This window comes from Mustela erminea, chromosome 7 (assembly GCF_009829155.1).
Source record: "Mustela erminea isolate mMusErm1 chromosome 7, mMusErm1.Pri, whole genome shotgun sequence".
Classification (NCBI taxonomy): Eukaryota; Metazoa; Chordata; class Mammalia; order Carnivora; family Mustelidae; genus Mustela; species Mustela erminea.
The window spans coordinates 115,434,157-115,449,130 of record NC_045620.1 but is presented as its reverse complement, the minus strand read 5'-3'; the positions used below and the strand labels follow the sequence as shown (position 1 = coordinate 115,449,130).

Here is a 14,974-nt window from a genome sequence, read left to right as displayed (position 1 = left end):
CACAAACACACGCACACACATTCATATATGTGTGTATATATATATATATATATATATATATATATATATGCTCCATAATATTTTATTGCTACTTTAATTCCATCCTCAGACCAGTTCCTTTCAATTGCTATTTGACTTTTAGGAGGTATTATAACTTTGTGTTGGTAGATGAAAAATCTGAAGATTGACAGTTACATTAAGAACCTTGTTTACTTTCTGGTAACTAAGTAAAATTAAGTGGCTATATTCTCTAATAATCAACATTATTACAAATACGTTGAAATAGGCTAGGAAATGTTTGATCTGGTTATGAAATCTTTGTGATTAACAGAAACATTGGGAATAGAGAAAAAGATATTCTAGTTAATTTGGAACAAAAGTATTTATTAAAATTTTTTAAAAAAGAAGAAATATATGCATGTTGTTAATTAGCCAAATAACATGGTATAGTCTTCCTTATGCATTGCATTCCCTTACCAAAGGAAATCTTGCTAATATCTTATGCATCATGTATTTTTCCAGAAATCTTCTATGCATATGAAGTATATACATATATATATGTATATATAAAAACACGTATATAAAATAAATAATCTTTTTTACTTTGAACTGTAAGAGACTCTTAATCTCACAAAACAAACTGAGGGTTGCTGGGAGGTGGGGGAGAGGGATAGGGTGGCTGGGTTATGAACATTGGGGAGAGTATGTGCTATAGTGGGTGCTGTGAAATGTGTAAACCTGATGGTTTACAGACCTGTATCCCTGGGGCAAGTAATACATTATATGTTAATAAAAAATTTTTTAAAATTCTTTTTTATTTTTAATAGGTGCATATTATTACAAAACATTTTGTACATATGCAAAACGTAAAAAGACTAATATATAATATGCTCATATACTTGCTACCTACCTTAAATAGAACACAGCTGTCTTTAATTTTCATAGGTTTTCTTAAGATTCTCCTTTATATAAACTTGATTTTTCTGTTATAGCTGCAAAATAATATGAATCCCAGTACTTTGCCCATTTGACCAAAGAATTTCTATTTCCTCTAGCCCTTTTTTGAAATACAAAAACTAATTTATGTTACATGCTCAATTAGTTTTTTATAAAAAAATTAACTTGAAATTTGGGTATATTATCCCCTCATTCCTTCTTTATCACTTTATTACTTTGGTTTTTCAAATTATTATTGTTGTTGTTATCCTAACCTTATTACATTTAATATTTATTATAAAAGTCCTCAATATTTTAGGGAAGCAAATCAGTCAAAATACATAAATGCATTATGTAAGTATGACCATTTTGGGTTGACCTTTAAAATTTTTACTTTATCTGGATTACTTTTCTGGTCTCAGATGGTTAAATCTGAAATGGTGAAATCAGGTTAGCCAGAAATAATTATATTCAGCTAGCTTTAAAAGAGAAGTAGATACGAATTTCTGTTCACAGTTCTTCCTGAAAAGGCAAAGGATATCTTGACTATTAAGAAAATTTGTTCATTCCTGTTGAAATATCTTATTCAACACTCCCTCCTTTGGGTTGTTTACTGTAATGCATACTTGATAAATCATAATTGCCTGACAAGGCACAGAGTATTATAGATTACTTAAAACATTTTTTTGAGTATAGTTGATACACAATGTTACATTAGTTTTGGGTGTCCAACACAGTGATTCAATATCTCTATATGTTATGCTATGTTTGCCATAAATGTAGCTACCATGTGTCACCATACAGTGCTATTACAGTATCATTGACTGTATTCCTTGTGCTGTACCTTTTATTCCTGTGACTTATTCATTCCATAACTCAAGCCTTTATCTCCTACTTCCTTCCCCCATTTTGCCCATTCCCCCACCACCCTTCCCTCTGGTAATTCTCTGTTCTGATTCTGCTTTTTGTTTGTTTTTTCTTTTCTTTCTTTTTTTTTTTTGTTTGTTTTTTCTTTTTTTTTTTTTTTTTAGATTCTACATATGAGTGAAACCACTTGGTATTTGTCTGTCTTAGTCTTATTTCACTTAGCATGATACCCTTTGGATCCATCTATGTTGTCACAAGTAGCAGGATCTCACTCTTTTGTTATGGCTGCATAATGTTCCATTGTATGTACATATCATTAGATGAGTTTTCTTTTTATAAATACATCAATTTTGAGAAAGGTTAGTCTTCTACAAGTTTATTTCATGATCCAAATTTATTTACTGCCTTTGATAGTAGAATTGTACTTTGGCAATCATCAAGGAAATTTGAATACTATAGAAAGTAGAATGTGATATGTAATTATAGAAAGATTTATGATTCCCAGTGTTACTCTTTTATTTGTTATAATGACACTTAATGGTGTAACAATAAAAAAAAATAATAATGATGACCACTTTGACATCGTGGAAGGCTGTTTTGAAAGGTAGCCAGGACTAATGTATACCGATGACTACTCCTGTTACATATCCTCAAGCTCATTTAAATATGTTTAAGATGGTTTGTATTTTCTTATTTCTTTGTTAGAGCCAAATACCACAAGTTGAAATATGGAACAGAATTGAATCAGGGAGATATGAAGCCGCCAAGCTATGATTCTGGTAAGCTAATTTTAAAGGAAGTTTAAATGATTAAAAAGAAGTTGACATCTAATATTTGTAGCAGCAATATTTTTAACTGCAAATTAATTTCTAATTATTTGTGTATTAGTGATTTTTTCTGACCTACTTTATTAGCGCTAATCATTTAGTGTTGTTTAGGTGATTTTCCATTACCTTCCTTTCTTTTTCCTCTTCCCCTTTCTTTTAGTTTCCCATTTTCTGCTTATGTTCTATACTTCCTGGAAGGATCAGAATTCATGGGGTAACACACTAACATAACTGTGTCTTGCTGGGTTTCCCAGTATTAATGGGAACTTCAAGATGTGCAGTACAAAGCACATGATGCCCTTGAAATCCCGAGAGAAAGAGAAGGAATGACAGAGTTCAGAGATACTTTCTCAAGTACAGGGAATTCCTAATCCCTTCAACCTAATCCCTCAATTGCAGGTGCAGAATTATTCTTGGATTTTCTTATGCACAGAAGATTCTGCAGTCAGACCATCTTTTAACAGCTGAAACATTTATTATCTTTTTGTGTTATTTCTTCTTTTTTTTTTTCTCCTACCTTCCTCTTCCCCTCTACAAAAATAGCACTTTGTAAACAATCAGATATTAAGGGTATAGATTTAATTGACTTATTAGTAGGTATAACAGTAAGAAAACTTGTTCAAAAGTTATGTTTCAAATGAGTATGTTTTGACATAATTTCAGATTAAATTTCTAGATCAAATATCTGAAGATATCAATTATTGTTTCTATCATTGGCTAAAGTATATGCCTTTTACTAGGGGTTTTATGTATGTAAACCTTAATTCTTAAAATAGTTGCTCATAAAGATGATATTGTTCTTATTTTACCTATGTGAAATTTGAACTCAGAGAAGTGGAGAAACTTGCATAAGATCACACAACTATTAAGTAATGGGAATATAGATCTGAGCCCAGGTATAATGACTCCCAACATTCATATATATTTTTAAAGTTTGTTTGTTTGTTTATGTAATCTCTACACCAGGGTGAGACTCGAACTCATAACCCTAAGATCAAGAATCACATGCTCTTCTGACTCAGCCAGCCAGCTGTCCCCAACCTATAAAAGTCCAAAATTCATATTAATCCCATTTTACCACACTGCTTCTGTGATTGACAATGTATGAAAAAAACCTTATAAAGTAAGTTCTAAATGTGCTGCTAACTTTAAAGTTCAATTCAGTGTGGTAATGTTCACATATTTCCCCAGCTGAATAATGAAGCCTTGAGATTTAGAGCAGTAACAGTTGATCATTGGCCTATTTTTTCTTTTTTTTTTAAATTGTTCTGTCTTACTTTGATGTCTCTCCTTTTGACTTGAGATGCACTTAAATGTATTAAATTTAAACTATTTGTTAAAGGCTGTCCTAAAAGTATCTTGTCTGATTCATAGAAATGATTTACTCAGAACTTCTATATAAAAAAAAGTTTGTTTCCTTATTTTTAGATATTATTTTAGGAGTATAAAAGTCTAGTTGCAATGTATGCAAATTGTTTATGTTTATAAGTAAATAGTGTGGTTCTAGAAAAAGTTTGACTCTTATGCATGTAAGTTCATCTCTGCCCTGATACTTTAAATACTTGTGGTATTAATCTTTCGGGGATTGCTCTGCTGCTTATCTGAAACTGGGAAAATAGTGGAAATAATTCACAGCTTTCAGGTTTATTTTCTTAGTATACAACACATGGTTAGTACCTAGTATGCTTTCATCTATTGATCTTTCACTGTTTATTTAAAAATACTTAATATGGGGCACCTGGGGGCTCAGTGGGTTAAAGCCTCTGCCTTCGGTTCAGGTTGTGATCCCAGGATTCTGGGATTGAGCCCCGCATCAGGCTCTCTGCTCAGTGGGGAGCCTGCTTCCTCCTGTCTCTCTGCCTGCGTGTGATCTCTGTCTGTCAAATAAATAAACAAAATCTTTAAGTAAATAAATAAATATAAATAAAAATACTAAATATGTAATGTTTGTCAGACCCAGCATCAAATTCAGTGAAAAAGATAGCAGTGAAAAAGGTAGCCCTATTGAATTTTTACAGTGAAGATTAAAAAAAAAGTGATTACAGTAAAATGACATGTATAATGGGGAAGATAATAGGTGTTATGGAGCACAATATCTGGTCCTAAGTAGTCAAATGGTGTTTAAAGTTAACATCTGAAGGACAATTAAGAATTGGCCAGGGAAAATGAATTTACTAAATATTTGCTGAATGAGAGGTGGGAGGAAGGCAGAGGGGAGAATCTGGCACATTTGAGAAATAAAATAACTGGCTAATAGAGAAAGGGAGGCAAGGAATATTTCTAGACACAGCAGGGGAAGGGGGCAGGGCAGATTATGAAGTACCTTACAGGGGTCTTGTAAAATATTTTAAGGAATTTGCATTTTATCCTAAGAATTTTGAGAAGGTATTTGAAGGATCAGCTTTCTCTTAGATCCCACAAGCAGCAGTGTAGCAGGTGGATCAGAGAGCAGCTGATTTGGTGGGGAGACTAGTGAGAGGTCTGTTGCTGCCTCCTGGCTGAATGAAGAAGGGTGCCTTGACCAGGGCACTGACTGGACGTCAAGAGACCGGGGGGAGGGGGGTGTTGTGTTGAGAAAATTCTTCCGGAGTAGAATCTGCAGGAATGAGTTCCAGTTTTGATGTAGGGGATTAAAAAAAAGGGGACATTCAAAGATGACCCCCACACTTCTAGTTCCCAAACTAGATCGGAAGTAGATTTGGAAGATTGAAAGATAAATCACTTTTGGATGTATTAGTTAGGCAATCAAGTGAAGATGGCTGGTAGATGCTGGCTCTCTGGGTCTGGAGCTCAAACTGAAAGTGTGGGTCTGATGTATGCATTGGAGAGGCGTCAGTACATGTTCCCAAAGGCACTCAGGTCATTGGAGAGGAGGAGGAGGCGCCTCCCCCAAGACCCTCCAACTCCAGACTTTATTCAGAGTGAGAGGAGGACCTGGATTGGAGCTCTGAGGACTGGTAGAAGAATAGAAAGTGGAAAAGGAAATAATAAGAATTATCTTCATGGTAGGATGGAAACCAGGAGAAGAGAGGGATTCCAGAAGTAAGGACTCTAAAGCACTATGATTAATAACCAGAGGTTCTAAAGAGTAGCTTTAAGATTTAGTGATGCATGGGTCATTACTGTGGGCAGTTCTGGAGAAAAGGGTAGAAACAAAGATATGAGTAGAATATGAAGACTAAGCCACAGTTATCTTTTCAGGAAGCTTAGATTGTGAAGGTGAAAGAGAGGGATAGCTTAAAGGGTACACGGGGTCAAGGAAAGTGTGTGTGTTGGGGGGGGGAGATGTGTTTCTTAGAAGAGGAGCAAATAAAAATGAAATAGAAAAGATAGAATCGGAAGGACAAAGAATGGTGGGAGGAGCATGTCTTTTATTCTCAAGAAAGAATGGAAACATTAGGTGATGGATTTGTAGGTTTGGACTTCACTTTGGTGGGGAGTATTTAATGTGATAGCTTTATGTGTGGGACTGGATTACCTACTTAGAGTGTATGAAAGGTTTAAGAAAAGTAGAGAAGTTTAAAATAAGAGCAGGAGAGCAAACTGATCACAAACAGTAGGATTGGGAAAAGCTAAGGATCCAGTTGAGGAGTGTGATTGTGAGTTCATATGCATGCATTGGTTTGCACCCTTGACAGCTTGGGTAAAAATTCTTGAATTCATGGAGAGACCAGACGGACAAGAAATTTGAGGACATAGACTAAAGAATAGTTGAAGTCGTAGACTGTGAACTGAAACTCGAAAGGAAAGGAAGTGAGGACAAAAGGAGGCTAATGGGTAAAAGTGAGGGGATAGGCTGTGGTCTGGAGCAGGCCAGCCAACTTTTCCTGTAAAGGGCCAGATAGTACTATTTGTGCTTTTTAGGCCATATGTGCTCTGTTGCAGCTACTCAACTCTGACATCCTAACATGAAAGTAGCCACAACACATACGTGAATGAGTACGGCAGGCCACATTTGACTTGCAGCTTGTAATTTGCTGGCCCCTGGTCTAAGGTTCCAGCTAAGGAAGGACTGGTGAGGTGGGAATATGAGCCTGCAGAAAATGCTCAGAGAAGGAGTTTGTATCTGTGCCTGTTCTTCATAGTGACAGGATCTAAGGTATGACAGCTAGAGAGGGTGGTGGTTGTGGGGAGGCTGAAGTGGATCACCCACATGAATATTAACTTTGCTTAAGATGAGGTAAACGTTTGGTTGCAGAGGAGGCATGTAAGCCTGGTTCCAAGCGTTATTGAGGGATTTGTGGGTGGCAGTGATGAGGACAGTGACTAGGAGAGGGTAGAAGGTGGTGTATCCAAGCAGGGTACACTTTAAAGAAGCAGGAATTCTTCTAGTCTTTGCTCTTTTATCCATTTACAGTATTTCTTTTTAAACTGATAATCCAGTCATTTTCTGAGACAATTTTCACAATAAAATTAATTTCCCTTCTAACTTTTTCTCCCCCCTCTACCCTAGGAAATTTTACCCCAGGTTATGTTAAAATCTATTTATCTTCCATATTTTAGCTTCTTTTATTTAATATTAGAAGCCAGGTACATAATAAAAATGAGTATTTTTATCCAGAGTGACAAATTCTGTCTTTTATTTGAGATGTTTAGACCATTTACTTTTCATGTGACTATTTATATGGTTAGATTTAAAGCTACCCATCTTGCTGTTTGTTTTCTGTTTGTTCAGTCTGTTCTTTGATACCTTTTCCTCTCCTGGATTTCTTTGGGATAATATAGTTATTGGTTTTTTTTTTTAATTATTCTATTTTATCTCTTGCTGACTTACTAGCTGTAACTCTTTGTTATTTCGGTGGTTGCCTTAGGGTTTACAGTATACTTTTTTTTTAACTTGGTGCAGTGTGTCTTTAAGTGACAATATACCACTTATAGTATGAGAGCCTTGTAAATATGGATTTCCATCTCTCTTTGGCAGTTGTTTTCACATTATTTTGCTTCTATTATGTTGTAAGTCACACACTACATTATTATTATTATTTTTTTAAGATATTATGTATTTATTTCTCAGAGTGAACACAGGCAGACAGAGTGGCAGGCAGAGGCAGAGGGAGAAGCAGGCTCCCCGCTGAGCAAGGAGCCCGATGTGGGACTTGATCCCAGGATGCTGGGATCCTGACCTGAGCCGAAGGCAGCCGCTTAACCTACTGTGCCACCCAGGCGTCCCTACATTATTATTTTTGTTAAACAGTCAATTCTCTTAAAGAGATTTAAACAATCTAAACAGTATATATTTCCAGTGCTCATCATTCTTTGTGTGGATCTATATTTTCTGATGTCACGGTCCATCTACCTCAAGGACTTTTATATATCCTATAATATGGGCTGCTGCCGGTGAATTCTTTCAGCCTTTGTGTGTCTGAAAGTCTTTCTTTTGCTTGCTTCCATTGTTTCTGATGAGAGATCTTCTATTAAGTTTATCTCCATTCTTCTGTAGGCAGAACATGACCTTTTTCTCTGGCACTTTTAAGATTTTTTATTTTGTCATTGGTTTTAAGCAATTTCATTATCGTGTGTTTTGGTGTAGTTCCCATGTGTCCCCCTTTCCAGTGTTTTCTTGTGCTTGGGGTTCATTGAGTCTCTTAGATCTGTGGATTTATAGTTTTCATGAATTACTGAATTTTTCAGCCATTATTTCCTCAGATACTGTGTTTGTATGCCACAATCTAGAAACTCTGTCAGGGTGGTAAGCTGGAATAATCAGTGTGCTGTGTGCTTCCTTTTTCTCAGGGATCATTGTCCTTTGTTGCCTGACAGCAGGTCTTAACCATGATTTCATCTATTTTGTTTCAGGGTGAATTGGATCCCTGTTACTTCCAACTTGACTGGAAGTATCAGTCAACTACTTTTATATTACCAAGCAGTTCAACTCTTACCAACTTTAAAATCCTCCCTTTTGTTTGATGCCATTTTTTTTAACTTGATAAAGTGAGAATGAATCTGATAGTTGATTGAGAGAACTGTGAATTTTAGCTTGGATAAGGAAATGTGGGGAAAATCAAGTTCACATGTATAAGAGTTTTTTTTTTCTCTTTAGACTTTTTAAAAAAAACATGTAACAGGGAGTCAGAAATCTATCTCAGTGCATGAATATACTTTTAAAGAGGGTGAAGATGCATTCTTATAGGCTTAATTTATTTTTTATTAAGATAGTATTCACATAAGTAAAATTCACTTTTTTAGTGTTTTCGCAAAAGCATATAATCTTGTTACTACTACCCTTTGTAGTCAGCCCCTTTGCCACCAGTCTAATCCCGTGGCAGCCACTCATCTGTTTTATGTTCTTATAGTTTTGCCTTTTCTAGAAAGTCATATGAATTCCAGAATCATGCAGAATATAGCCTTCTGATTCTAGCTTTGCTCACTTAGCATAATGCATTTGAGATTCGTTCCTGTTGCTGCGTATCTGTAGATAATTCCTTGTAAATAGTATTTCATTGAGTGTATGTGTTGTACTCTGGTAACATCACTAGCTGCCAAAGTAGGCACAGGCAGTGGAGTACTTCTGAGGGTGGCTTAGAGAGGCCTGTACTGATGGGAAATTAGATGACCTCAAAAGTTCCTTCACATATGAAATTTTTAGTCTTTTGGAATGCCACTATAAGTATTTACTTGGCAAGTATAGCTTACTTGACTTAAGATCTATTAGAACATACTGTAGTATATTCCTGAATGTGTGGAACCATTTGTGAACCATAGTTCTTGAATTTGTGGGTCAGTGGAAACAATATGTGCGTTGTTTTTCCTTAGTATGGGGACATCATTTTTGCCCTTTTTTTAAAAGTATACCCTCTGAGGTCATCCCAAAGTAATCTACCTTTTTGAGGTAACTTAATCTTCTTGCCGCAGTCTGGTCTACTGCTGTTTCTTTTTCTTTTCTTTCTTTCTTTATTTTTAATGTTATGTTAGTCACTGTACAATACTTCATTAGTTTTTGACGTAGTGTTCCATGATTCGTTATTTGCATATAACACCCAGTGCTTCATTTCAATACGTGCTCTCCTTAATACCCATCACTAAGCCAACCCATCCCCCCATCCCTCTCTCCTCTGAAACCCTCAGTCTGTTTCCTGGAGTCCACAGTCTCTCATGGTTCATCTCCCGCTCCAACCACTCCCCTCCTTTATTTTTCCCTTCCTTCTCTTAATGTTTCTTTGGTGTATCACAGAGCTTGGCCTGATTATTTTAGGAGGAAAATTGAAAATGGAAAATCTAATTCTTATTTATATATTTCTTTAATTTTTTATCATTGTAGTGATAGCATGTAGAGGGAAACGTGAGCGCTGGACTCAGACATGATTTCAGCACTTAATTGGAAATCATACAGTTAACTTGTAAAACTCATCTTTTTCATCTTTAAAATGGGGATAGTAATAACACTTATCTTTTCAGGTTGTAAAGATTAAAGGAGATAATGAATGTGTTTTTAACACAGCATCTGGAACATAGTAAATGCTTAACATCAAATATCATAAAATAAATTTTCTCAGTCTCTCTTACATCTCCAGTGAATAAAACTCTGTAAAAGATAACAGTTTCTTACAGTTTAATTGAGAGCTGATAGAAAGTGAGAATTTTTTGTATTTTTAAAGTTGAGTCAGAGTATAGTTTGGAAATTCTGTAGTCCAGATTTATCACAGAAGGCTCTTTTTATTTTACTATCTTCTTGAAAGCGTTCACTTTCTACTGAATGATGAATTTAAGCTTTATAAGACTTAGGTGGTTTTCATTGAAAGGATGTCTTCAAAAGAATATTTGAAGTTTTCATTTAATAACTAGTGAAGGAAATAGATTTGGATTGAAATTATTTTTTCCCTATCTACTCTTTACCAGACTGACTTTTCTGTCATCATTCCTGAATGCTTTGTTCTAGCTCTGATGTGGTGCTCCATAATACTTTCATTTGACTCTTACCGTGTGACTTGATTTGAATAGGTCTTTGTCCTGGATGAAAATTCTCAGGCTAGTAGAGATTGGGAAAATGTCTTTATTTTAGTTCTGCTAGTGCTCAGGGGAGTCTAGTAGCAATAACGAATTGATACTATTTTTGTTAAGGAAATTAGTTTAAAAATATATATTGTCCTAAAATATACCTTATAGTGTAGTTTTGCATATTCTTAATCTTATAAATTTTTATTGGGCATATTTTATGAATTGAGATGCCCTCTAATGAATGAAACAAGACACTTTTATTATGATTTAATGTTTTCCAGATGAAGGTAATGAAACAGAGGTACAGCCACAGCAAAACAGCCAGTTAATGTGGAAACAAGGTCGACAACTACTCAGACAGTAAGTATCCTGTGGTCAAACAGAAAAAAGTATGTTTTCATCAGGATATGTATGTGTTTTTTTTGCATTTTCAATTCAGTAATTTTATCTCTTCTTATTAGACTGCTGCTATGAAAAAGCTTAATTGAATTTTTGTTCCTTTTTCATAGTAAGCATTTATCCCCCTGCAGATTTTATTTTTCATTAAATATTAATAAGAATTACCAAAAATAAATTCTTTTATAATTTTAGCTTAGAGTATACCTTTAAGCTTCTAAATTTTAATATACACTTATATTTACATTTGAAAGCATTCTAGGGGCACCTTGGTGGCTCAGTCGGTTAAGTGTCTGCTTCCAGCTCAGATCATGATCCCAGGATTCTGGGATTGATGGAGCCCCTTGTTGCGTTCCCTCCTCAGCAGAGAGCCTGCTTCTCCCTCTACCTTCCCTTCTCCTGCTTCTGTATTCTATCTCTCTCTCTCAAATAAATAAATAAAATTGTTACTTTTTGCATCTTTTATACCCAAATATACATTATGTCTTGATTTAAATCTAATCTATATTTAGATGTATTTTGTGTTGCTTTTAAACTTCCTATTTTAAATAGATTGAAGAACTTTTTAAATTTCCTTAATTTGCACTAACATATACTTTCTCCTATAAAATGTGTATTTGAGACTATAAAGAGGGAACAGAGTTGGAATGAGGTTCAGATGTCAGATGGTAGGCTATAAGCCACTTAACCAGCTCACTGCCATTGCCTTGCATATCACATTTGAAATTGGTATTCTGATTTGTGGTTCATTAAAATGAAATTTACTTACATGTTTTTGAGTTTCCTGTGAGTAGTCTATACTAACGGTTTCCAGAGTGGATTTGTGCTAGCCATTCCTTTGGACTAATGGGAAAAGAATATTAAAATGTCTCCTTTTATGTATTTGGTATCTATTTAAAGTTAGAAAAAAATGAGAATTCACTAACATTTAATAAGTGGTTTTCATAGTGCCCTCACCTTGTTCTTAAATATGATGTATACATTTTTCTTTCATAAATGTGTTTTTAAAGTGCTCATTTTCTTTTTTATGGGGAGTAGTTATCGTAGTAAACTTTCTGAGAGATAATTTCAGAAACTTTAAAAGACTCATGATCTGCCCCTTTTAAATAAAGATGGGGGCATCACGTTACCTGATTTCAAGCTTTATTACAAAGCTGTGATCACCGAGACAGCATGGTACTAGCATAAAAACAGACACATAGACCAGTGGAACAGAGTAGAGAGCCCAGATATGGACCCTCAACTCTACGGTCAATTAATCTTCGACAAAACAGGAAAAAATATACAGTGGAAAAAAGACAGTCTCTGGGGCGCCTGGGTGGCTCAGTGGGTTAAGCCGCTGCCTTCGGCTCAGGTCATGATCTCGGAGTCCTGGGATCGAGTCCCACATCGGGCTCTCTGCTCAGCAGAGAGCCTGCTTCCCTCTCTCTCTCTCTGCCTGCCTCTCCATCTACTTGTGATTTCTCTCTGTCAAATAAATAAATAAAATCTTTAAAAAAAAAAAAAAAAGACAGTCTCTTCAATAAATGGTGCTGGGAAAACTGGACAGCTAGAAGAATGGATCTGCCCCCCCTTTTTTTTTTTTTTAAAGATTTTATTTATTTGACACAGAGAGAGAGAGATCACAAGTAGGCAGAGAGGCAGGCAGAGAGAGAGGAGGAAGCAGGCTCCCCGCTGAGCAGAGAGCCCCATGTGGGGCTCCATCCAAGGACCCTGAGATCATGACCTGAGCTGAAGGCAGAGGCTTAACCCACTGAGCCACCCAGGTGCCCCGGATCTGCCCCTTTTAAGATGACATTTTATCAGTGAATAAGGAAGTAACTACATAGTAAAGCCAACTTACCTATGGAAAGAGCAGTCTTTGAAACAGTTACCTGTAGTGTGATTTTGTTGCCAGAGAAAGGTATGTATCAAATATTTAGAACAGAAAAACATAGCACCTTTCTATTGGTTTTTAAGAAGAGCTGATTAAATTCAAGAAAGTTAAACATTTATTATCCCACATTTTAATCAAAACCTTTCTGTAAATATCAGATGGTATTGAAAAATGAATATCTTGATTTGGTAAGTTATATTTACTTCATTTTGGCCACATATCTTTGTGAAATATGTCTTTGAGCTATAATCTATTAATACCAGATCTTGAAATAAACCGACCTAAGACTGGTTGTATCTTGTCCACCTTTGTTTTCTGTTTAATTTCAGAGACTTGCTGCTTACTTACAGGTTCATGCCTAATATTTGTCTGTCACATTTGTTAATGACATTAGTAATGACATTTGCCTTTTTCATATTTCTTTTGGTCTTTTTTGGACATCTTTGTTGTTAATGGATATCAAGTGCCTTCTGTATGCCACCCACTGTACTAGGTGTGTCGTTTTTAGAGGGAAGAAAAGAGGTTCAGGAAAATTAAAGTCACATAGGAAGAAAGCGGCAGAAATGGGCTTTAGACCCAGATCTAGTTCTTAGTACAAACCTATTCTCTTTTTCTGTGCTGCTGCCTCTCTGTAACACACACCCCCACGTGCACACAGGCATCCCACATCCACAGTTGAATTGTGGGCTATTTTTATTTTAGAGTTGTCTCAGGATAAAAGCTTTCTTTCTGTAGAAATGACTCTTTGGAATATACTCTTCCTGTATTTTGTGGAGGAAACCAAATAAGCTAGAAATACCCTCCATAGATCTCAAACACTTGATTCGATAACACTTTATATCAGAAATGTAAAACAAAACAAAGCAAAACAAAAACAAACTACTGGTTATAATAATTACTACTGTAAGGATCTGAGAGTGAGTTTGCCTCCTAGAAGAAAGAATGCGCTATTAGGTATATTAAGGAACAGCTTCTTCTTATGGTAAATGTAATGAATGGTGTATTGTATAGTTCTTTGATTTTTTTCAGTGACCATAGAGGCTGGTACTGCAAGAGACAGCTCCATCTGCAGCTGGAAGATTATTTATTAGCAAGTCTTACTAGCATAGTACTGTACTGTTAAGTCTTATGCAGGCAGTGAATTTAAAGAAATACTTTTATTTATATATTAAGTTATAGAATACTGATTCCAGTATGACTGAATTGTAAGGATCTTCTTCACACACAGGTATCTACAGGAGGTGGGTTACACAGATACCATTCTAGATGTGAAATCTAAACGAGTACGAGCTTTGTTGGGCTTTTCAAGTGATGTCACTGACAGGGAAGATGACAAAAATCAGGATTCAGTTATAAATGGCACAGAGGCCGAAGTTAAAGAGACGGCAATGATTGGGTAAGTATTCTGTCTAGAAAGCATTTTAGCTAAAATGTTAGTGCTTATTAAATATTTTGGTTTATGGGAGACACTTGTGATACTTGGAATTTTAGATACTGCTGCAGAAATAACTTGTTGTAAAGTTTAATTTTAAAAAAAAGGTAATTTCATTTGGTAGAAGATAACCCATAGGGATTAGAGTTATTTATGATTATTTTAAGAATATTTAAAAAATATTTTTATTTGCTTGAAATTTATAGGTGTAATACAGATTTTAATATCTTGAAGCTCATCAGTCACTTACTATTAGAACTTCACAAAAGATCATCTTTGGGGAATCAGTTTAGATCTTGTAAGAATGAAATTTCATTCCTGGTGACCTAGAAATCCTATAAATTCCTCAAATTTTTTAGAAGTAAATGTTTTCTTAGCCATTTGTTTATTTAATAATAATACAACTCATCTTTCTTTTGAAAACTACCTTTTTTTTGGGAAAGCTATTTTAAGTGTATGTTTTTAATTGCTAGAATAAGTGTGAAAAATTCAGTAGCTGTTTGAAATATTTTGTTTTGCTTTTTGGATCATGTGTCACACAGTTACATATAATTCTGCTTAAAATGAACATGGATATTTAAATAAGGACATTCTTTATTGAAAAAAATTTTGGCAAATGAAAAGCCAAAGATTCTGTGAAAGTCTAAATATTGTTTTGCTTCATTTTATTGCATGTTTGGGCTATAAGAATGGTTTTAATTGAAC

General features: G+C 35.1%; 1 protein-coding gene across 3 annotated transcripts in view; it reads left to right on the top strand.

Annotated features, from left to right (window-relative positions):
- Positions 1-14,974, top strand: part of STRN (striatin) — a 102,521-nt gene that overhangs the window by 43,283 nt on the left and 44,264 nt on the right. For all 3 annotated transcript variants that reach the window (XM_032353006.1, XM_032353005.1, XM_032353007.1), the window contains exons 3-5: positions 2,509-2,582; positions 10,847-10,925; positions 14,066-14,233. In XM_032353006.1, the coding sequence (XP_032208897.1) occupies positions 2,509-2,582; positions 10,847-10,925; positions 14,066-14,233 (321 nt within the window). The remainder of the gene's footprint in view (positions 1-2,508; positions 2,583-10,846; positions 10,926-14,065; positions 14,234-14,974) is intronic.